Raw genomic sequence first — 24,974 nt, forward strand, 5'->3', positions numbered from 1 at the left:
ACTTCTAACAATGGCTCACATACTTAAACTGAAGACAGGAAGGAAAACTTTGCTCCAAATATGTTACATTTATTGACATGGAAATGCTGTGGCTTTATCTATGCATCCCTAAAATAACAGAAAAGAAGGAGAAAAAACACAGTTCTGCCTGCATAGCTGGAGAGAAGCTGCTCCTTTTGCTTTGAGTGACCTTTTCCACTACATCCTGGAATTTTAAGTGGAGTCACTGAATATAAGGAAAAATCAGTATATCAAGATGTAGTATAATAAGACTGAGAATGCAGAAAGGGATGATGATGAGTTGTGAATGTAATAATATGGCATTTTTTTATTAGAGTTGATTTTTGCCAAAAAATGCAAAGGGAAAGAAAATGCAATATATCAATAGAATATGAAGAATAAGGCTGTAAGAAAGAAAATACAACAGTACAAATATTATGAGGCAACAAGCTGCTTTTTAAGGTCGGAATTCATATCTGCAGGGATATTGTACGTTACAGTGCATAAGATCAAAGAGAGAAAGCAATAGGCATCTCAGTTTTGTGCTGAAAGTACAATTCTTATATGTATGTATATAAAGAAAATAGAATCTAAACAAGACATAGGTATCTATTTTATGTTAGATTTTATTCTTTCTTTGAAGTTTATTTTTCATATATGTACTACACTTCACCTGACACAAGTGATTATTCTGCTTATGCAAAGAACAGTTTATGAAAAAGGTATGGCTTACAGCGCTGGAACTTGTCAAAAGAAGGCACAGTGGAAAAAAGAAAAAGGTGCCTACACTTAAAACTGCAGATTCAACACCAGGAAACCTATGAAAGCAGTCTCATTTTCCAAAGGAACAGAATGGCCACTGACATCAACTGAATGCAAGCCTGCTTGGTGCTCAGTACCTTTGAAAAGGTAGGTTGTTTAAATACAAATATGGGTATAGAAGCCTAACTTTAGGCACTTTTTTTAATAACTTGACCAAGGATAAAAGGCAGCACTGTATCAGAATGTCTTGCTTTGATACCCCTCAAAAAAGGTAGGAGGTCTGGCTAGGTAAGATGAGTGAAGCTCTCATTACGTTTAATCTTTCTGCTTTCTTAACATAATGAAGAATGACTAGGTATTATATTGAAAGTGCTTTTTTCTCTGGAATACTTGATTTTCTATTGTTGTTCTGTTATGGTATTGAAAAAGTGAATGAAGTATCTATTTATTCTGTGCTTTCACAATAATTTAAAAGAAAGTGCAGTGACAGCAGTAAGTTTGTATTTTATGTGAGAATCTAGAAGTCAAAGATGTTCTACAAGGCCTCTACCTTCTGAAAAGAAAGAGGAGGTACAGAGGACACTGTATCTCTCAGGTCAATGTCCTGCTGGTCAGCAGGTCACAAAACAGCAATTAAGTTGCCTTCAATTCTGTTTTTATGAAAAGACCTAGGGAAGATACCAAATGAAACTAAAGGACTTTGTAAGAAAATTGGGGTGTTTATTAAAATAAAATAATACATTTCTGTTGAAACTAGCAAAAACTAATAGTTTTGTTAGCATTTTTCTTCTGACATATTCTAAATGCAACCACTGTAAAATAAGATAATCACCTTTCTGGTTACACCTTATTGTTTGACAGGATGTGTTAAGCTGGTGTCCCTAATGACTACAGTAATACCTGCTGGCAAGGGCATGTGAACATCTGAATATAGCCAACAAGCTACTCATGACTCGTTTCTTCTCTATAGATCAATATGAGAATCTTATGGATCAATTCATTTCCTTTAGTGGGGCAAAAACCAGCATGCTTCACAACAAAAGGCAGCTATAACAAGCAGCTGTGGTACTTACATATAATTCCTCACAAAGAAACGAACAAAGGAATGCCTTTAAAAAAAAAATGTCGGTCTTCATTATTTTTAAAGCATAAAATTCATACTCACGTCGTTTTTTCTGTTCAATTCTCTACAGGAAAGTATGACCCAATCCACTAGAATATTTATGTGTTTGGTAAAAAGCACTGAGGTTTCGCTTCCCAGCCAAAATGTCTTCTGGAGGACTGTCTCTGGCAAGATTTGCTGATGCTGTGAACTGGTCCCTTCAACCAAACTGTAGAAAAAGAAAGCGAAAAAGTGTAAATCTTTATGCTAATTTATTATTGGAGTTTACCATAACTACAAATGCACAAAGGTTTGGCAGTTTTTAAGTACTGCAAGATCAGACACAACTTCTGATGAATATTAAGTGAAATGATGACTACTACAGCCAGACTGAAGGAATTCTAATATTATGCTAATATTAAATGAAGTAAAGGCTCCCTTTACTATATAAAGGCAGAACAAACCCAAAACTTTGGTTATTCTTCATAAATTAAGATAATGCTCTCCCTAGCAAAAGTTAATTGATTTTTAAGAACATCAATACATCCAAAATGCCGTTTTTCTACCTTAAGGAATGGATACTGAAGCATAGCAGAGCTAAAAATGAACTTTATGAACAAAATTAAATGCTTACTGAAACTTGCAATATTGTGAAATAACAGGCTGTGAAAAGTTAGAAGCCTTAAAACACAATTTGAAAAAAACAGTATAAACTACAATAAACAAACTAATAATTGAGAAATATAAAAGGAAATGCTAAACAACTGCATCTCTGTAGAACAGTATCTTATAACTAACATACAAAACTCAGGGTACAACCTGCTTTAGAAATACATATGAAATCATAAAAAAATAACAAAATACTATCCCCTATAAAACTCACCTTTTAGTCAGAAATTCCACTTCAGCTTTTACTAAATCAAAGAAGAACTTCAATAACATTTTGTGAACTATCCTCTGTTCATCTTCTCTCCCTGAAACTGGGACTGCATGACAAATGGTTTTGCAATAAAGACAAGACCTGAAAAATAAACACCAAAAAATCCATCTGTATGACAAAAATCATAGTCTGATATATTGGCAAAAAAGTCAGCATTGGCTTTTGACAAGTTTGGCAATGAAATACCTTGCACTCCGGCAACATTCATCATTTTAAAGGCTAACTTTCTGATGTTAAAGCTGTATTTTCTGAAGAAATTTAACACATTAGTGACTGGGGCTTGGAGTTGTAGATTAAGATTTCGCATTATAATGTAAACTAAATAATTTAACTGTATTTAATTTTTCTGCCACTACTTGAGGTACTGTACAATTATGAATTTAACAGAACTTCTTAAAAATCCTTTAACTACAAGCTAGTAGTAATATTTTACAGGCGTTGTGACATTCTACAAACTTTAGATAACAGTTTGCAGATACCATTTGACAAGATTACAGCTTGTGATCAAGTCTAATGGTTGTTTAACTCGATAATCTTGAATTAAAGCCCAAACACATTTTTTTGGCTAGAATTTTGAGTACTGAAAGGCACATGTACAAAGAAACCCATCAAGCACATTGCTTGGTACTCGCATTCTCCTAGTAAATGCTCAAAGATGAAACAGTTATCTAAAATATAAATTCTCTTCCGTTCTATGTGACATGTTCCTTACAAGAACTACTGTTTATCCAATGACAGTGGTTCAAGTACTGTGATTCAATGCCCTTCAAGACTACGGACATGCTTACAATCACATACGTTATGACATTTGTCACCACAGTTGCATCAAGGTATTTAAATGTTACTCAAGTTTTTATGACAGTAGTAAGAAAAGGTATGCTTTCTCCTCCAAATGAACAAAGAAGTAAGTGTTACAGGAAATAAGTTCTCACGCTAAAGCACCGAGCACTCCTATGTACCAAGTCCTGTAATTGTAGGTGTATAAAAGCTAATTGGACTTCCTGAACAAGATGGTAAAGTTCATGATTAAAATCCAAATACAACATGAAGTTCCCGGTTTTCTTTTTGACAGCAGATAAATATACGTATATTTATACACACACACACCAGAAAAGCAATAATACATAAACTATGCTAATTTGTGGAAAACTAAAAATAAAATAAAATAAATTTCTTTAGAAAAGGGAGGAAGACAAGATTACACACATTTTTTCCTTTCCAAAAATGCCCCTCTGCCTGTGGGCAAACACTCATTAAAGCATGAATCCAAATCTCAATTTCAATGCTAAAACTTCACATACGGTTATCTTGTTCTGGTGAAAATGTGACTTCAATACAATACAATCCCAACCTTCACCCCCTCCATGAGTATGGAATAATTATTACATCCAACACCTTATTAAGCGTTCCTACCTTACAAGAGTCTGTATGAAGGACCACACGCCTTCCTTACAGACAGGACACTGAAGAAGATCCAAGTAATACTTTACCATAGATGGGGACTTCCAAGGAGGATCACATTGGAGAATGAGGTACAAAATGTGATTAAGTTTAGCATAAAATATCACATCAACATGTTCCTGTAAGAAATTGAGAAAACAACATTGGCTGTATAGTGGATACAGGTGGGTAATCGCTAAGAGTTCATGTATTTTCTTTATTCCTTACAATCACAAATGACCAAATTTAATCAGTGAGCTAATATGCAATATAGTGCATAACTACGAGTGGCTACAAGAACGCTGGGGAGGGACTTTCCTACCAGGGTCTGGAGTAACAGAATGAGGGGAATGCCTTTGAACTGCAAGAGGGAAGATTTAGATTAGACATTAGGAAGAATTTCTTCATGGTGAAGGAGGTGTTCAAGGCCGGGTTGGATGGGAATGGGAGATCCAGGGGAAGGTGTCCCTGCCCATGGCAAGGGGGTTGGAACTGGATAGGCTTTGAGGTCCCTTCCAATCCAAACAATTGCATGATTCAATGAAAGAAGGAGAGGTTGCTCTAGTGTAATATTCCAGCTGAATGCATTACTGCTTAGAACAAATCATCTCAATTCAGCTGTCTGTATGTAATCTACTAGTTAAAAAGAAAAGTCCCACAAGTGCTCTTTATGAAAGTAACAAAAAAACCCCACCTGAGCCAATTCTTCCACAATATTTAGAGCACAATAGTCATATGGTTTGTAAATAAACAATAATTCAAGAAAATCCTTACGTATTAAAGTCTTCCCTTTCTAACAGAAACACATTGATGAACATGAAATACAGGGTGAATACAAGACTAGAAAATACTAAACACAACGTCAGGAGCAAAGATCATAATACTTCAATTTTTTCCTTTAATATTTATAAAGCTTTTAGTCCCCATTGCTCACCAGCATGATATATTCTAGAAGGGAATGAAGGATTTCCACGGGAGGCGTAGAATATTTCTGACAAGCCGCAAGTTCTGTGATCACATCAGGAAATAAATACTCTTCCACTAATCCTTCAAGCATACACCACATGCCTCTGGACAGGCGAGTATCTTTAACCTAGGAATGAGATATCTTTGTATGTAAAAGAACAGCTTAATTAAAAAAAACCTTACAACAACTAACAGGAAATCTCTTAAGTAAAACGATGGTAATATAATAAAACAGGGAGTACATTATAAATTAAACTAGAAGTAATACTTATTGCCAGACCGAATAAGCTGCTGTTATCTAGAAAAGCCTTCACTTATGAACTAGGCTTTCATTGGAAAGATAGTAGGTTTCAGACCGTGCCTAGAAATTCTGAATTCGTTTATACTTTAAAGAAACAAATTACAATTCACACACTCAATAACTAGCCTATAATTTATTCTGAAGAGGTATGCAAAGGAGTGGTAATATTTCCTAAAGTGCAGAGTATGTCCCATAGTGTATGACTGAAGCAATAAGATAATTAGTACTGCTGAATAGCTAAAAAAATTAAAGAAAAATGTAAAATCACAAAATACGTCATTTATGAGTACACATTATAAAACCATAAACCGTGTAACTGTTTTATCTCCCTAGTTCTCCTATTCCCATATAGCACGTCAGAGAAGCAGCTAATGCTGCAGAGAGCACAGGTATTGATCCCAGTGGATTTCAAAGCTCTGAAGATCTTCTTAATGGCACAGGGCTTCCTTCTTATTCTCTGCCACTCATGACAGCAAAACGCTTAACTTTGCAATCTTTCAGAGGACCCAGAAGGATCTAATGGCTTTCAAGAAATACTGTATCTGCACTAAAACTTCCCCATTATTGCCTGTACTCTTAGCTTTCCAAATCTTTATTTCCATGGATTAATGATACGAAAGGGAAATTGTGGCTGCCCCCTCCTTGAAGGTGTTCAAGGCCAGGTTGGATAGGGCCTTGAGCTCCTGATCCAGTGGGAGGTGTCCCTGCCCATGGCAGGGAGTGGAACTGGATGGGCACTAAGACCCCTTCCAACCCAACCCATTCTATGATACTATAAAAGAGGAGCTGTTGAAGATCTCAGTTACACTGCTATGTACATCTTTCCTGTAGATCAGGTTCAATCCAAAGTTAATGGATCTCCATGACAACTCCCCATGACACCTCTACACAGCTGACTCTCCAAAGGTATAAGGCAATGCAGTAGCAGGGACTGCTGATTCATTACATTCCCAGTTGCCTGGGGCTAAGAAGGATGCTGGGATGGTGGAACTGTAGGTCTCTCAATTTAGAAAGCAACAGCACCACTTCAAAAAAAAGCAAGCAAAAAACCAACACAGTGCATGGGGCTCCACACACAGAATTGTCCCTGTAGAGTCAGCCACATAGAGCGGCTCTGTGGAGAGTTGTCCAGTATAGTTGGCCACGAACAGCTGTCCCTTCCCTAAAGCTAAGATGCACAAATCAATTGCAACCACACTGCTGATTGGAACACAGCTTCCCTCTGCCTGATCACTTCCGTTTTGCTTGACCACACAGCCTAAGGCTGTAATAAATTCAAAGAAACTAGGATAAGAATTCACATCTGAGAGAAGCAGAATCTGGAACATCCTTGGCCAAACTGCTAGGAGTTAAACTGTTATATTAATTTATTATTACTTCAGTCCCTAAGAACTTGCAGACTTTATGATCTCTGTTAAGAAATCTGGTTCCTAACATACATTAGATAAAGCTGCTCAAGAAATCCTACCAATTTTTAAACTATAAATTAACAGAGGCTTTGAGGTCAACAAAGTATACTATTAGCACGACAAACCTGAAAAGCCTTCTATAAGAACTGGTAAACATGGTGAAACCACAGCTAAAGTCTCAGTGAATGAACTCTACCTTAGTCCTGGACGCCTACTTTCTCTGCAAATATTTCACTTCTCAGATTCCTATGGTGTTACATGAAGTAAAGTCACTCATCTAGCCAATTTTCTTTTAATGAAGTCTTTGTGCATCTGGCGTTCACAACTCACATTTATTTCAATTTTCTCATTCATACACAGACTATTAAAATCTTCACATTATTTCCTTCAGAAATAATAGTTGCATACATACTTTTGTAATGTTAATTATATGCAAACAGCACATCTAAAGAGCAATCATAAATGGTTTAATGGCAGTCAAAGAACAACTTCTCTGTTGCCTGCATTTAAGATAAAGTGAAGATGACTGACTGCATTGAGCACGTACAAGCCTGTTACTACTGGCCCTGATGTAATTGAACCAGCATTTGTCTTTCCATAAGCACTGGAAGCTGTACTTCTTGAAGATTCTGCTACCTGAAGAAACAGAAACATTGATGCATTACTTGGAAAGTACACTGAAATCAAGCTATTTTGGGAAGAGTGCAAGGCAGTTTCTTGTGACGAACTGCTGGTATAGCCATTAAACTTTGAGCAGAAATAAATCAAAAATGAAGGTCCACAGACTATAGGTTGTGTTTGATATGTCACGACATGGACAAAAGAGAAATAAATATTTCATAGAAGGTGGCAGATAACAGAACACTTACCTGAATTAGCCTTCATAGCAGATGCAAACTAAGACGACTGTGTATTATAGAATCAAAAAACGGTTTGGGTTGGAAGGGACCTCAAAGCCCATCCGGACACCTCCCACTGGATCAGGGGCTCAAAGCCCCATCCCACCTGGCCTTGAACACCTCCAGGGATGGGGCAGCCACCACTGCTCTGGGCAATCTGAGCCAGAGCCTCACCACCCTCACAGCAAAATATTTCTTCCCAAGATCTCACCTAAATCTCCCCTCTTTCAGTTGAAAATCATTCCCCCTCATCCCATCCCTGCACTCCCTGATCAAGAGCCCCTCTCTCCCCAGCCTTCTTGGGGCCCCTTTAAGTACTGGAAGCAGCTCTGAGGTCTCCTTGGAGCCTTCTCCAGGCTGAACAACCCCACCCATCTCAGCCTGTCCTCAAAGCAGAGATGCTCCAGCCCTTGGATCATCTTTGTGGCCTCCTCTGGACCTGCTCCAACAGATCTATATCCTTCTTGCGCTTCCTACATACTATAGTATATAGTTCTAATCTGTTACTTTAGTTCAAAGATTTCATTTTACTTCATTAGTATTATTGGAAATGTTTACTGGAGCTGTTTATAAAAGGCATGAATGTACTGCCTAAAAAAGTCCCACATCAGATGCAAAGCCTTGCAATGGGTATTCTACAAAGCAATAAAAGAAAGTGACACACCACTCATAGCAGTATTAGAATTTAATTTTAATTAAAGACACTTAATAAATTTTAAGTTCCTTAAAATTTCCAAAAATGTCTATTAGGAGTACAGAATAGCAATTTCAGCTTACCTGTGTTATGAAAACTAAACCTATTCCCCCCCATAAACTCAATAAACTAAACATTAACATTAAATTTCAATGCAAATCTGCTCAGTAATAGAAATGCACGCAGCATTTTGCCCATTAATGTTACCACAGGACAACAGTAAAGGCATTTGATTGCTCATTTTTTAAAAATAATTTTCTCCTCACTCCCTTACTGTGTCGATAAAAAGAAATCATATAAAAAGAGATTTCTGTGAAGCTTGAGAACTTATTTTATCAGACAGGACCTCAGTTATATATCAAGTAACTATTTATGTAGTACGGCTCATGAAGATATAAATCTTCAGCTACCAAGAAATACAGGAAGCTAACAGATATTCCTTAAGTGTTTCCCATTTTACCTTTTAAATAACAGAAGTTATATAAAGTACAGCAGCTCATTCCTACTATGCATAATGCTTTTTAAGTACTAAGAGGTAATGTTTTAACATTATTAAAAGATTTATTCTTAGTATTATAGATAGAAAAAGGAAAATTTTGAAAGTATTTATTTACTTAAGATACAGCAAAGACTTATTAAATCCTGTTCCCAACTTGATTTATAGCATATATTTGGCTTAATGAGAAAAAATATAAAAAGAGAAATTAACCAATTAACCAAACGCTACAAAATAGAAGTTATGTCAAAGTAATCAGGAAAACAGGATTAGAAAAGATGATGTATTCTACTTGAAATCTGTGCTTCAGTACATTCTAAATCATGCAAGATGATGTTTAAGGCCTATGCTGTAAAAGCAACTACTCTTTCTTTAGGAAAATTCTGTTCCTACTAGGGGACTAGCAAAAACACATGAGCACTGCAAAATGCTGTGAACTTTTTTGCTCTACACAAATATAATGCTTTAATAATTTAATATGCTCTAAATCATGTTAGGGCATCTCTGCTTCTTTTCTTCTAACATTAACAGGTAAAATTCTCCTAACCAGCAGGATTAAAGAGTTTCTTCATAATAAAGGAGTTGTAATAAAGCATTGTAAGAACAAACAAAATTCAACAGTATCCCAGTGAAGCTCTTTAGCTCTTCAATAATCATAGAATGCCAGGTTGGAAGGGACTTGAGAGATCATTTGGTCCAACCTTTTAGGTTTAAATAGAGTTTTGGGTAACAAATATTTTTAAATGTTTCTTTGATAGGAAGTTTCACTATGAAAGTATGTTTTCCTGATTCCATAATAAAATTCCATATACGAAACATACCCTTTTTGTGAGAGCCCTTACCTCTGGATTGCATTTACTCAGCTGGTCTTTTTGAGTAAATCCATGCTTAACAGCCTGTAAAAGAGGGTAAAGTCAACCTGCACACTGCATACAAACAAACATATTCAGTTAATATAGAAGATTAGTGACCTAAGAGGAAAGTAATATGGGCAATTTTCCTCTCCATTTTTCCTGTTACTCTCTATTTCTTGTTTATGTGGCTGTTGCAGGACAGTCTTACTAGATTTGGTCCACTTAACACAAATAAAAATTGTTTTCAGCTTTTCTCTGGCAAAATGCAAATTTTGGACTTTTTTTGCAGGTTATCTATAATCTGAAGATATAGCAGTAGGTGCAAAATGCATTGCTTTTACTGATATATTTAGTTATGTCCTACTGCTACAATCTTACTAATACATTTTACCAAAACAGGGCCTTTTAGGAGAGATTGTGTTTAAGATTATGATTACTCCATTTGTACTACATATAGTTTGAGGGAAAGATAATCTGTTAAGAAATGCTCCTGTTCTGTGTAGTATATATGAAAATACAAAGACATATTTATGTTTTAAAGGTTTGGAAGGTATAGCCTTGATAAAACGCCCCAGATGAAAGATGTAGCATTTGAAGATGTATAGAATTAAGCAGATTGAGTCTTCTATTTGTTAACCGTGTGTTTAAACATTGAAGACTTAAAAATTCTAATTATTTTGCTACTATGAACTTAAATTATGATACAGAGGACCTGATTTTGCAGTTACAAATCACGCAATGCTTCATGTAAGTAAGCTCCTACAAAAATACTTAACACATCATCATATGCATCAGTGTAACTTATAGGGATAATATATCCTAACTCTAAGCAATTAATTGTTAATAGATACGAAATGATGGTTTTAATTACTAATGTAGCACATTTATAAGGATTAGATACGTGACAACATTAAACCAAAGGAGTCTATTTAGCTCCATTTTTTACTTGTAATGGAAAATATTCAAATGAATCAACAAAATACTTGCTCTAGGGCAAGGCTTATTTTAAAAATGTGTTAGCATGATTCAGCTAGATAACAGGAAAGCCACAGAAAGAATATAATCCAATGGCATTTTGTTGAACAACATGAGCTACTTCCTATTGCATATATTACACCAAGATTTCAAGTGGCCCACGCTGTCTTCCACATACCCATGTCTATAAATTACCACTGCTAGATTATGTTTTACCTGTTGTTAGATGAACTAAATATGGGATTATTAAATACTGCAATTTAAAAGGCATTATTACTATTTCGAAAGATGCTAACATACCTACTTTATTAGTTCAGGACTATAATGAAAGATAAATTTAATAACACACATTTTACATTTTATGCTAGGAAAGCATCAACTGATGTTTACTTACCGCAGCAAAATACATATGCTTTATGATAGCATTTTTCATTTCACCAAGCTGCACGCCAGACATGATTTTGTCCATTTCTTGCACAGCAGAGAAACAGTTCATTTGGATATGTTCAGTATTTTGTATTTCATTCTGTGCAAAGCAAAAAAATACCTCTTCTCTTCAGTTTCAAAGCAAAAGCTATTTTAGAGCATTAATATGCCAAGTCCTTCTACACATGCTAAGCCTTTCTATACTATCTATTGCAAGCCCTGTGCTCATACAGAACCTTATGTAATTATTCAGGTGTCTATATTAAGTCCCAGATAAAAGGCTGGTGGTTTGGAAACAAACCACTGATGTGGTCAGAAGCCATAGTGTAGGAATTATCAATGTAACTCCCCCATAACTGTTGTTCCTAGCTGACTTTAACTCTGATTCACTCCCTGGGGCTAAAACTAGAGCTGTGTTTCCATAATGGATTCTTCTAGGAACTTTTAAAAGAACACTAAAGCCAAAGCCCAAACTTTTTCAATTAATCAAAAATGCACTAAGGATTTCTTTAAGACAATTTTTTACCACTTTGTCTATGACCATGCATTAACTTTATGGAGGTCCCTACAATGAAATCTTTTCAGCTCTTGTCCATAAACCTGAATGAAACTAGCAATTAAAAAAATTAAAAGGTAGTTTTTGTCTAAGTAATTTATTCCCTAAGACAACTTATTGTTTCAAGCTATTTCTTCAGTACAGGGAATGAGGAAGTGTTTCTCAAACTGGTTGCCAGCCCACCCCGAAAAAGACTCTCAGCAAAGCCACAAGACACTTTTTTATCAGTAAGGAGTAACAATAACAACAAAAAAAGTTATTTCAGGATATAGAAATGACACATTTCAGTATATGCTTTTGATCAGAGATACACAGGATAAAGCAACACCTTTGTTTAAAGCAAATGCACACACAACTAGAAACCCAACCTCCTCCTGCAGTATGAAGTGCTAAGAAAGCAGATACAAATGAAGCATTCCTCTTTATTAGAGTGCTAATGGCCAGTTTTTATTAGGATCAGGTGTGGAGGGCTGGAGGTAGCTCGCCTTCTAATTCAAACACCTACATCTGGTGGATGAATCAAGTATGGGACACATGGGAAATAACAGCAGGCAAAAACCTACACAAAAGCATGCAATGACAAGATGCAATCCATTAACTGTTTACCCTTACAGTTTTCAGATAAAGTTTAAAACACTGTACATGCTTCCTCTTTTCAGATTTTCTCCTTTAAATGTATAATTCAAATAAAATTTGGCATATGAGTAAGAATATTGTAAGTACTGAGTTTGTTGCACATTACAGAAGAGACTTAAGTACTAGAAAAACTAGAAAAGGTAACTAGAAAAGAGCTCTGAAAAGCTTTGATGAGCCAGCAACCACTGATCTCTGATGCACTAGTCTTTACTTCTCGTGGCACCATCTGCACATTATTTTCAACATGCTTATAAAAATACTTAGATACAAACAATTTACAGTACCACCTTGGTAAAACTTTATGAATTCCAGCATTCATCCAATAAAGCATTTCAAGTCTGTTTAAATGAAAGACTGGCTACCTTGAACCAATAAATTTGGCACCTTGTAGGATCAAACCACTAATGCCAGTCCCAGAAAAAAGAAAAATGAAAACAGAAATATGAGGTTGAGATTATAACAACAGATAAAGATGAAGCAAAGACTTGGTTGAAAAAAAAAAAATCATAGCAAAAATAAACAATGTCAGTGCAGCTCCACACTGAAAAAAATGAAAACAATGCTGCTTTGCTGAATTCAGCATCTGAACATGTATCTGGGTATTTATTTTTGCTACAAGTAGCAGTCAAAGAGCAGGACTACACATTTACAAAGTTGGAATGTTCAAATGAATAATATGCCAAGTACTTTCATGAGGGAGAGAAAACAGCACGTCCACAACATAATTTGACAAAGCCTAGTGTACATGGACAAGTGTTGTGATTTGATAGCCCATGTTTGATTCTTTTCTTTTTAGGACAAGGAGTCCTGGCAGTTTTCTGAGTTCTTTAGATGCATTTAAATAGAAAACTAATGCTCTCTCAGTCTCTAAGGTGAGTTACTTTAATGAAATTTAAGAAAAACAGATACGTGCAAGTTAACTGACTGTTTGAGATGGGAACCTGTTATCACACCTGGTAGGAATACAGGGTGCAGAGCAAGAAACACTTGATTCTCATAAAGATCAATAAAAGGCAAAGTAGCCATTAAACACTAACAGTCATTCCTCTATTAAATGTAAACGCTATCTTAGCTGAAAGGCGTAATAGAGAATAGTTTCCTGCAACAAGTTTCATTAAGAGAGCAAACACTAGGCTCAGATCCCATACTGGTATACATTTTATTCAGGGTGTAAATATTAAGGCCTTTCAACACTCTTCTTACCCTTTGTTAGCAGATTTACTGCTCACTAAAACAGGAAGAGTAAAGTATATGCATTGATTTGAAGAATCCAAAGGATTTTCAAATGAAGTAGGTTATTTCCAGTAACAAGCACAGCTTTAGCTCCTGCTTGCTTGCAAAGGTAGTATTTTCAATCTGCAGCTGACTAAAATCACACCAGTCTGAGGACTCAGGGTCTCCCGAGTCCTTTGAGTAGTACCTCAGTAATAGAATAAAATCATAGAATTGCTAGGTTGGAAAAGACATTTGAGAACATCAAGTCCAACTGTACCTGTCCACTGTTAAATTACTTCCCTAAGCACCTCATCTGCCCATCTTTTAAACCCCTCCAGGGATGGCAACTCAATCACCTCCCAGGGCAGCCTCACCCTTTCAGTGAAGAAGTTTTTCCTCATGTCTGATCTGAATCTGCCCTGGCACAGCTTGAAGTCATTCCCTCTCATCATATCACCTATCACTTGGGTGAAGAGACCAACACAGATCTCTCTACAACCTTCTTTCAGGTAGTTGTAGGCAATGATAAGGTTCCTCCTCAGTCTTCTCTTCTCTGGGCTAAACAGCCCCAGTTCCCTCAGCTGCACCTTACAGCACTTGTTCTCCAGCCCCTTCACCAGCTTTGCTGCCTTTCTCTGGATGCATTCCAGTACCATAATGTCTTTCTTGGAGTGAGGGGCCCACCAAAAAGGTGCAGCCTCACCAGTGTTGAGGACAGAGGCACAATCACTTCCCTGGTCCTGCTGGCCACGCTGTTCTCTGATAAGCCAAGATGCTGTTGGTCTTCTTGGCCAACAGTTAATTATAACTAGTGCACCTGGTAAGCAATCAGTCACATAACACGAGGTTTCTCTCTCTCTCACTCAGGAAATGGTAAGAAAAAATTCTAGCTGTAACGAATTCCACATACACAAGAAAATTCACTGAACAGTGACCTGCCCCTCATAGTTCTGGTGGGAACATGAAAGAGAAATGATCTGCTCTTCTTGCTTTGCTTAATCTTTTATATCACTGCTTGCTTGACTCTAAAAGATCCAGTTTTGGAGCTGAATCGTTTACTTAGGGCGCTGAACCATTTAATACTGCACTGGCTGCTTCATCAGACTTAGCCATTTCAACAAAAAACCTGTGTCTCTCTAGAATGATGACGTCTAGTGTGGCTTCTCCCTGCAAACAAGGTCCATCAAGGTCCTTATGTCTTAGTAGATCTGATGATGTATTGTCTCATTTTCTAGTTTAGTCAACATAAGAGAACTATTGCAAGGGCTCTGAAGAATCCTCTTGAACCAACCAAGAAACACCAAACCTGCATTTTCAAGAACTTGACACTTCTGAATAATAAAAGAGAAAAGTTTTGTCATGAATGGTGACAGGTTTTCTAACATGGAAAGAGACAAAGTTGAATCTAGTCATCTTGGCAGACATGAGCATCATGTGATTTGAGTTGTACAGACTTTAATGCCTTCTGAAATGCAGTCCTTTCTGACCCCATGGATTAGAGTTCTGCAAAAGGAGAAACATTACAGTATATAAACTGTTCATATATGAGACATTCCAAACAAGTCCTCTCAGCATGCTGATCTGTCTCATAGCAGTGCTGGTTCCTCATAGAATCCTTTACTTTAAATTAATTTTACTTCACTTTGTCCACAAGTATGGAATGATTCTTCTGCACTTGCCATTATTTCAGAAAGCTATAATGCTTGCCACAACAGGGTCAGTGCACTGATGATGAGATTCCTAACAGAGAAACAATCTGAGTGAATTTCCTCTGTGTTGTATACAATTCCCTTACAAAATTCACATTACAACCACTGGTTCTCCCCAGCCATGAGGGATGGCAAGCAAACCAATGGCAAATAAGAATCTGAATTTTAAAAAAATAATCTACAGACTATTTTACCATAGTCTATCTATAATGTTATGAAAAAGGTAGAATAATTGAGATCAGCTGACAAAAGAAATTAGTACATTGACTTTGAAACATGAAGATACCATTACAATGTATGTTAATGTGTGTCAAACCCATAAAAAAAAAAAGTATATATACTCACATACAGAATCCCAGAATCACACAGAATAACCAGGTTGGAAGAGACCCACTGGATCATCGAGTCCAACTGTTCCTATCAAACACTAAACCATATCCCTCAGCACCTCGCCCACCCGTGCCTTAAACACCTCCAGGGAAGGGGATTCAACCATATACATAGGCAGACAAATAGATACATACACACCTCTGAAATCCTTACAAAATAAAGGGACTATAAACTAAAACCAGAATTGTTTTTCTGTTTAGTTGATTATCACCTACACTGGAACTTCCTCCTGAAGTCTAATTAATTTTTCCAGTAATGGCAGTGAAATGCAGGAGCCAAGAAAGAAGAAAGAAGAAGAAATAAAGTATGCTTCCTCGGTGTTATTCCTTCTGGTCTGAGAAGAAACACTGCTTTTGGAAAGACAATTTTTCTATTACAGAAGTGGCTGAAGTCAGAAAGGCTCTCCTGCAGATGTCCGGTTCGCACCCCCAGCCCAAGGAAGACCACCTACACCCCCAGCCCAAGGAAGACCACCTACACCCCCAGCCCAAGGAAGACCACCTACAGCCAGCTGCCCAGGACCATTGCTGGATGGTTTTGGAGTATCTCCAAGAATGGGGACTCCACAGCCTCTTCAAGCAACCTGTTCCAGTGCACCACAATGAAAAAATAAGTGTATCCTGACTTTCAAACAGAATGTCTTGTGCTCCTGTTTGTGCCCACTGCCTTTTTGTTCTGTCACAGGGCACTACTGAGAAAAGCCTGGCTCTGTCCTCTGCATCCTCCCTTATATTAATATACATTCCCAAGCCTTCTCTTCTCTTGGATAAATAGTCCCAGAACAAGAAAGCTCTATTATCTTTAACCAAATTACAAAACATTCAGGCTGATCATATCCATCTTTGTTATTAATGCTGCATTCCTTACAGTAACCAGCAAACTTGACATGACTTGCTAACAATGACAATGAAAAACTGATTTTAGATATGTTTTTTAATTTACTTACCTCAAAAAGATAATCTCCTAGATATTGCAAAGGGTAGTATCGAGGTTTGGAGAGACACTTTTTGTTTTGCATAGGAAAAATTCCATCACTGATGAATATATGAGTTATACTGTGCTCTGCATTTTGAGATGAGCATATGGTTGCCTTTCCAGCTTGAAGAACTCTAACAAAATATATTCAGAAAGATGTATTTACTGCATTATATCAATACTGCCCAAAGCTACATTATAATTCACAAACTACAATCATGCAAGTACAGGGGTTCTAGATTTATGACACTGCCCAGCCTTCAACAAGATGCTAAAGAGATGCCTAACAGCCTTCAGAAAAGGAAAGAGCCCACTTAACAAGACATCGTACACCTCCCACGTATCTGATAGAAAGTTTTACCTGCACGCTCTTCAAGGATCAAAATTGTTAGCAGCAGCTACAATGCAATAAATTATGTACCATCAATGATGATGGCCTTTCAATAAATTTTGCAATCAAATAAGTGGGTTACCAAAATTGGAATGCTGCTTCTCTGAATGGTAACATGGTATTTTCATTATGCAGGTACACTTTTTGACTTCCTGTTGGAGTCATTCACAGCATTTGGTGCTATCCAATATCATACACAGAAAAATGATCTTTTTGTCTTTGGGGCACCCTTACATTAAGAATTTCCTGCAGTTTCCAGGGCAGTTGTACTGCAGCTACCAATCCCATCTTTCAGAAAAGATGACAGACCAAAACAAAACAAAATAGTGGAAGAAATAAGAAATACATGTTTTATCTCGGTATATAAAAAGAAAAGGATGCTGGTTTTACACACTTACCCCTTCAACACCTATGCACTAAAGGCAGGAAAAGCATAGAAAGAGAGGAAAAAGGCAGAGCGTTGTAAATATTAGCGATAAATCAAGCTTTCTCCAAAGCCTTTACAACAGAAAACAGTACTTGCTGTAGACAAAAAATATCTATGTTCCAGAGTTTTCTGACTAAGTAAAAGGATCCCCATGTTGGTGTATGGGAAACAGGAAAAAAGAGAGTTCTTCCACAAAACTGCCTGTTCAACCTGCCTGTAGCTCCTATTAAGTTATTTCTATTGCAAACAGAATGTTGTGAAAGACAGCATTTCAACAGTGTTATCGTGAAGCTCTTCATAAGCATTTTTTATAGAAAAAGCAGCAGCACTTTTCACAAGGGTAGCAGAATGAGAGCATCTTGCTGGAAGATAATACACAGTAAACCTTTCTGCTCAGCCAAGAAAATGGCATAATTATAATGTTGGCAAATCAGGAGATGGTAACTTCAGCTACGCCTCACTTCACCTTTATGAACTGCGGAGAGTGATGTTCTGTAAGGCAGCACACAGCCCCGTCCCACCATCAACCACAAAATCCACTTCTCTGCTTGCCTGCATATCCCTGGCATGCCCAGACCTGAGGATCACTCCTAACTAACTAAGGCTTCAGCAGGGAGGAGAGTAGGGCAGTACCCGCGCCTGCACTGAATGTAAAGCTCTAAATCATGTCAAGGGAACTTGTTTCTTACTGTACCAGAAGCAAACATTACCCAATATACTCTGCTTAGGATACAATGTAGTATTTAAACCACGGAATCCAAATGTGTAAGAAGAATGGAGTTCAAATCTGTAGGAGGTTGCAACTGGATGATCTGTAAGGTCCCTTCCAACCCAAACCATTCCAAGATTCCATGAATACAGGGAAAAAAAAAATCTAGTAGTCCCATAATTCCTGCACTTTAGTTGTATTCCTTTTTCTCTGCTTTTCCTTTATGCTTTCATCCTTTCCCTTCCAAACTATCTGTGGTTACATCATATTACATACATCCGAAACGGTATAAATCATGTCTTCAGAGCTACAAGAAGCCCTTGCATAGATGTGACACAAAAAAGCCTCATAATGTGGCCCAGAACTGTAGGACACATTTCACAGCTGGCCCAGAACTGTAGGACACATTTCACAGCTGGCCCAGGACACCCACCCAAGGGAAATAATGTATCCTCGGCTGCTACCTTTTTGATGTAACATTTGAAAAATAAACCATTACTCATAAAAAATGCAAGCCTATGTTTCTTGCCTCATGAAGAAAGTTTCTGCTAGCACTTTACATAAGATGTGAACACACAAGAACATGTGTTATTTTTGATACCACAGTAAAAGCAATCCAGACAAGCGGTGATGTTAAAGATTTAAGGTAATTTTATGACAAAAAGTATGACGTATATTAATGAAAAAGGTCAGAGTTTGACAAGGTGGAGGTTGTTAAGGACTGAAGAGTGGGATAGAAGAACAAAGATGTGTTCAACCATAAAAGAAGTTTTCTATCGCTCATTACTTAAGCTTTAAGACATGCTCTTCTACCTTCTAATAGACATCATTCGTTTATCGCCTTCCTTCACAGGGAGGATGACGTTCCATCTGTGGAAGGCCCCTGGAGCATGACAGTGTGTCAGTTCTTCGCGCCATCTTTTAGGTGCAGATTGCATTTGAGGTGAATAATGGGCATCCTTTTCAATTTCATATCCCCATTCATACGTTGTTTCATCAAGCCATCTGCCACTTTCAGCACTATTAATTATGTACTCCTTCGTTAGTATCCATTTCCCTAAAAAGCACACAAAATGTCAACCACAAAAGATTTTTTTGTGCAGACAAATGGCAATCAACTGAAGATCTAATGTAAAATTAACTTCAACCTTTCCTGTGTGAATAAAAGCTGGAATTATAAGTACCATTTTAAAAACTTCTTCTGACCACAAGAGTTCTTCTCTTCATGCTTTACAATCAGAAATCTCAGAATGCCACTGGAAACGAACATTTTGTTTTCTTTCAACCTTTTTATGCTTCCTAGGACAAATACTTGTCTATCTCCTCAAAAAACCTGCAAATGGAATCTTTCAGCTTCCCAGATTGTTTTCTTATGACTTCAACAGAACCTTGCTTAACCTTTTGTTTTTAATAGCATCTGACACTTTTATAAATGTACTAAAACTCAGTAAACTGAAAATGCATTTTACCACCAATGATTAAAAAGAGGAAAAAAGGTTGTAGCATGCAAGCTGTTTCTTTTATATACTCTTAATGTTACTTGCAGTGTGAGTGTAGTGAATACCAGTACTAGGGGGATATGGTTTCAGAGTTTTGTCTTCCCCCTTTCTTCTTTTCATAACCTTTTCTCTCATCCTTTGGCCCCACCTCCTCCGCCTCTCCTCTTTCATCTTCTGCATGTACGCTTTTGATACTGTAAGTAATGATCTCCCCCTTTTTCTCAGTCTCTCTCTCTTCTTACAGGTTCAGGTCAAGAGCCGTGGTTAGTACCTTGCTCCTGTATTGAAACACTGCCTACAGAAGATACTGCAAGAGAAATTGACTTGAGTTGTGCAAACCTAATTGGTTTCACAGAACAGCAGGGTTGAATGGAAAAACATATACATACAAGGGCAAAGATGGAACTTCTACATAACCTAGCATAAGTACCAGTAGACTGTGGACTGGAAAAGGGATGCTATGCAACACTGATATATTAAAATCACTTTCCTCACAAAAGCTTCCATCTTGTCAGCTAGGAAGACCACGAGGACTGGCATCTTTGTATTTCTATTCACCCCTGGGGAGTTCCAAATGGGTCTAAACATGATCTTTTGCACTTACTTGTGAAAAAGTGCAGTAGAAATGAACACGCTTTCTCTGCTGTCGAGGGCAAGAGCAATGACTATGCAAAACCAGCACCTCTTCTAGGATTAAAAAGTACCAGATGGTACTGGGGAAGACGTGCAGCTACAGAAACATGACAGAGATCTGCATTACCATGTGGACACCTCATATTTTATTTCCACTCAGTTCAAGAAAACATCTCCAAATGTTTTAAATTACAAAAAGTAAGAAAGCACCAATTCAAAGGTTTATAATAGTTTAAATAGAGCAGAGATAGGATGAGGGGAATGGTTTTAAGCTGAAAGAGGGGAGATTTAAATGAGATCTTAGGGAGAGATGTTTTCTTGTGAGGGTGGTGAAGCACCAGCCCAGCCTGCCAGATGAGTTGTGGCTGCCCCAACCCTCGAGGTGTTCAAGGCCAGGTTGGATGGGGCTTGGAGCCCCTGATCCAGTGAGAGGTATCCCTGCATACAGCAGAGATGTTGGAACTTCATGGGCTTCGAGGTCCCTTCCAACCCAAACCATTCTGTGATTCTATGAAGTGCTGTGCCGCAAATCAATCTGTATCTTAATACTTGTTTCCCTCATGGAAACACTTTATGTCATACACAAATACGAAATAAAGAACTTTATGTATATCATTAAACCCAAATCTTTATTTATTTTGCTGCCTGCTACCTCATAAATTTAAGATTACCCATGCAAAAAATTGCTTCGACACTTTGGTATAACACAAAATAGGGAAAATAAAGATCATGTTTAACCAGTTAATAGATCGATATCATGAAACCTAGTAAAACCACAAGAGTGTCTAGAATCATCATAAAATTCTTCCAGGTGATCTATAAACAGATAAATCCTAAAATACAGAATTCTCATTCCAGAAGCAATTGCTTATGTATGGGATTTCAGCATAGACCTTAGGTAAAAGCAAAGCAAGAGGAAAGACCAGAGGCATATGTCAGAAAGGCAAAAGTCTGGCATTGGCTCTTGCTGCACAAACAGGAACTTACAGGTGGTGACCTCTACCAGCAAATGTTGCACGTGAATTTGGCAAGAAAAACCCACACAAACTACAGGTGCCCACACTCCCTCTGCCCCCTTTTCAAACAATCCATTTTTAAGTGCCTGTATTCTTTGGATATGACTTTGTGATCTAAGTCAGACATAAAAAAGCTTTCTGCTTGAGCAAACATGAAAAACAAATAAAGGAGGGTGGCAGAAATAGAATTTAGGGAAAAATCCAGACCAAAAAGAAGTAAACCAGAACTTGAACACAATACTACGTTAAAAATTAACATTAATGAGAGAATAATGAGATATCATAAGACAGTTCATTCACAAAATGAAACCAGGTAGCCAGAAACCTTTTAAGGGTCATTTCCACATTAAGATCCTATTAATTTTTACAGCAAAGTTTTTACTCACCAGCAGCACACGCAGCTAAGAACTTCTCACTCTTGCATGGTCTTTTTGCTATAAGATGTGTACAGTTTCTGTATTGCTGACGAAACAAAACCGAAACAACACACTTGTATTACTGGAAACAGTTTAGCTTCCTCAGGCATTTATATGCAACTCTAAAACACCATGCAGTGCTTTATCGTATGGTTCACATCTTTTATTTCTGCTCTAACCGTCAGATGCTTTAGCAAACAGTACCTTATTATCCAAAAAGACACAGTCCAGTTGGAACAGCCATTGCAGCAGTGTCTTTTTCTCCTGTTTTTTAAATCCAGTTAACTGGATTATCCGCTTCTGATCATTGCTAGCCATCTAGTAGCAGAAAAAATAAACAAAAAGGAGACATTAACACACAAAATGCACATCGCCAAATGCTGTTTCCATGATGTTACCAGCATTTCCTACTTTTCCAAGAAAAAGCAGACACACCCTGTGAGGAATGAAAGCAACCTGATGGTGGTACACGGCCTCTGGAGCTGCCCTGCCTGCTCCAGCCAGGATACCTGGGCATTGGGAAGAGGGGACACCTGGCATCCACAGATACCTCTGCCTGCTCCATCTGGAATACCTGGGCTGTGGGAAGAGGGGGTATCTGGCACCCACAGATGCCCCTGCCAGCTCCACCTGGGATACTTGCGTGGCCGTAACAGGGGTATCTAGCATCCGCAGGTGTCCCTGCCTGCTCCAGCAGGGATACCTGAGCTGTGGGAAGTGGGTGTACTGGCAGCTGGAGCAGCCCACACCTGCTACAGCTGGAATACCAGGGCAGTGGGGAGAGAGAGGGCTGGATACCCTCAGGATGCCCCGAATTCTGGAGGGTCCCCTGGGGAACAGGCACGGGGATGCAGGAGGGGAATCCAAAGAACGGATCCGGGGAAGGGATGCAGGAATGGGTGCAGAGGAGGGGGATGTACCGAAGGATGCAGAAGAGGGGATTCAGGTGTTGATGCGGTGGGAGTGGATAGGGTGGGGGAGGATGCAGGGGTGGGGGGATGGAAGAAGTGGTGCAGAAGGGGGTGCAGGAGTGGGGATGCAGGAAGGGAATCAAGGGGAGATGCAGGAGAGGATACAAGAGGTGTGTGTGCAGAGGAGGGATGCAGCAGGGGTGCGTGGGCGGTATCCCGCCTGCCATCACTTACAGACGCCATGGGGACAGCGGTAACCCCCTACCCGGTCCCGGTCCCGTTCCCCGTGGCCTCTCCCCACGCTTATCTTTGCCCCACGCAGTCCCCTCCCCTCCCTCCTCCCCGCGCTTCCCGCCTTCCCGTTTTCCCGTCCCGCCCCGGATGTGTCGGCGCGTTCGTTCCGGGCCGTTGTCATCGACGCCTGTGGTCGCTGGGGTGAGTGTGATCGTGAGTGTGAGCATGAGTGTGAGCGTGAGTGTGAGTGTGAGCGTGAATGTCCCGCGGCGGCGCCGCCCGGGGGGTGCGCGGGGGGAGCAGCCGGGGAGGTGGCGGGGGAGGGGTGGGGGGGATACAGTGGGGTAGGATGGGATGGGATGGGATACAGTGGGGTGGGATAGGATGAAGGGGAGAGGCTGGGCTGGACTGGGAGGCGATGAGGGTGTGTGTAGCTTGTGGATTTGGGGCATGACAGATGGGATGGGATGGTATGGGATAGGACAGGATGCAGTGGGATGGAATACAGTGCAGTGTGATGGGATGGAGTGTTAAATGATGGGATGGGATGCGATGTGGAAGCGTGGATCTGCTGGAGTGCAGGGAGGCTCCAAAGGGATCTGAACAGGCTGGACCATTGGGCTGAGACCAATGGCATGAGGTTTAACAAGGCCAAATGCCGGGTCCTGCACTTGGGGCACAACAACCCTGTGCAGCTACAGACTAGGAGAAGTCTGTCTAGAAAGCTGCCTGGAGGAGAGGGACCTGGGGGTGTTGGTTGACAGTGACTGAACATGAGCCAGCAGTGTGCCCAGGTGGCCAAGAAGGCCAATGGCATCTTGGCTTGGATCAGAAACAGTGTGACCAGCAGGTCCAGGGAGGTTATTCTCCCTCTGTCCTCGGCACTGGTGAGACCGCTCCTCGAATCCTGTGTTCAGATCTGGGCCCCTCACCACAAGAAGGATGTTGAGGCTGTGGAGCGAGTCCAGAGAAGGGCAACAAAGCTGGTGAAGGGGCTAGAGAACAGGCCTTATGAGGAATGGCTGAGAGAGCTGGGGTTGTTTAGCCTGGAGAAGAGGAGGCTGAGGGGAGACCTCATTGCTCTCTACAACTACCTGAAAGGAGGTTGTAGAGAGGAGGGTGCTGGCCTGTTCTCCCAAGTGACGGGGGACAGGACAAGAGGGAATGGCCTCAAGCTGCACAAAGGGTGGTTCAAACTGGATGTCAGAAAGAAATTTTTCACAGAAAGGGTCATTGGGCGCTGGAACAGGCTGCCCAGGGAGGTGGTTGATTCACCTTCCCTGGAGGTGTTTAAGGCACGGGTGGACGAGGTGCTAAGGGGCATGGGTTAGTGATTGATAGGAGTGGTTGGACTCGATGATTCTGTGATTCTGTAATGAGGTGCAATGGGATGTGATGCACTGTGATGGGATGGAATGAGGAGCAATATGATACAACATGTTGGGACGGGATGTGTTGGCATGGCATGGGATGGGATGCAGTGCAATGCGATGTATTGTGGGATAGGACGGGATGCAATGGGATGTGGTGAGATGCAATGGGATGGGGAAGAGCATCTGGGAGCCCCTAGATCCACCCCAGGGCTAAAGGAGTGGGAAGTGATATGGTTGGGAGTATGTAGAAACAAGGAGACCCAGCTGGAGCTGGCAAAGGTGCAAGTTGTAGTCCTCTCTGCAAAAGACTGGAGCAGCAGGAAGGAATCATAGAGTTATGGAGTGGTTTGGGTGGGATGGGACCTCAAAGCCCATTCATTCCTACCTCCCCTGCCATGGGCAGGAGCACCTTCCACTGGACCAGGTTGCTCAATGCCCCATCCAACCTGGCCTTGAACACCTCCAGGGATGGGCATCCATTCATTACACAAAATGTTATTTCTGATAGCACTTGGACACTTAAAAAATCTTACAGCATCATTTCTCAGGTCTTCCTGATCTGTCACCTACAGTTTTGATTCTACCTCTTAATTTCAAATATTTAAAAAGAAATCATATTA

General features: G+C 39.3%; 1 protein-coding gene across 2 annotated transcripts in view; it reads right to left on the reverse strand.

Moving 5' to 3' along the window:
- The window catches only part of SLF1 (SMC5-SMC6 complex localization factor 1), a 45,023-nt gene that overhangs the window by 19,486 nt on the left and 563 nt on the right, over positions 1-24,974 (reverse strand). The window contains exons 2-11 of one of the 2 annotated variants that reach the window (XM_069881060.1): positions 22,041-22,154; positions 21,807-21,882; positions 19,086-19,329; positions 16,717-16,879; positions 11,233-11,364; positions 9,852-9,905; positions 5,179-5,337; positions 4,218-4,384; positions 2,748-2,885; positions 1,928-2,093 (exon numbers count right to left, since the gene is read on the reverse strand). In XM_069881060.1, the coding sequence (XP_069737161.1) occupies positions 1,928-2,093; positions 2,748-2,885; positions 4,218-4,384; positions 5,179-5,337; positions 9,852-9,905; positions 11,233-11,364; positions 16,717-16,879; positions 19,086-19,329; positions 21,807-21,882; positions 22,041-22,154 (1,413 nt within the window). Of the gene's footprint in view, positions 1-1,927; positions 2,094-2,747; positions 2,886-4,217; positions 4,385-5,178; positions 5,338-9,851; positions 9,906-11,232; positions 11,365-16,716; positions 16,880-19,085; positions 19,330-21,806; positions 21,883-22,040; positions 22,155-24,974 lie in introns of those variants that run through there. The other variant, XM_069881061.1, reaches the window with a different exon arrangement.

The sequence above is a fragment of the Phaenicophaeus curvirostris genome, chromosome Z (assembly GCF_032191515.1).
Source record: "Phaenicophaeus curvirostris isolate KB17595 chromosome Z, BPBGC_Pcur_1.0, whole genome shotgun sequence".
NCBI classification, from domain to species: Eukaryota; Metazoa; Chordata; class Aves; order Cuculiformes; family Cuculidae; genus Phaenicophaeus; species Phaenicophaeus curvirostris.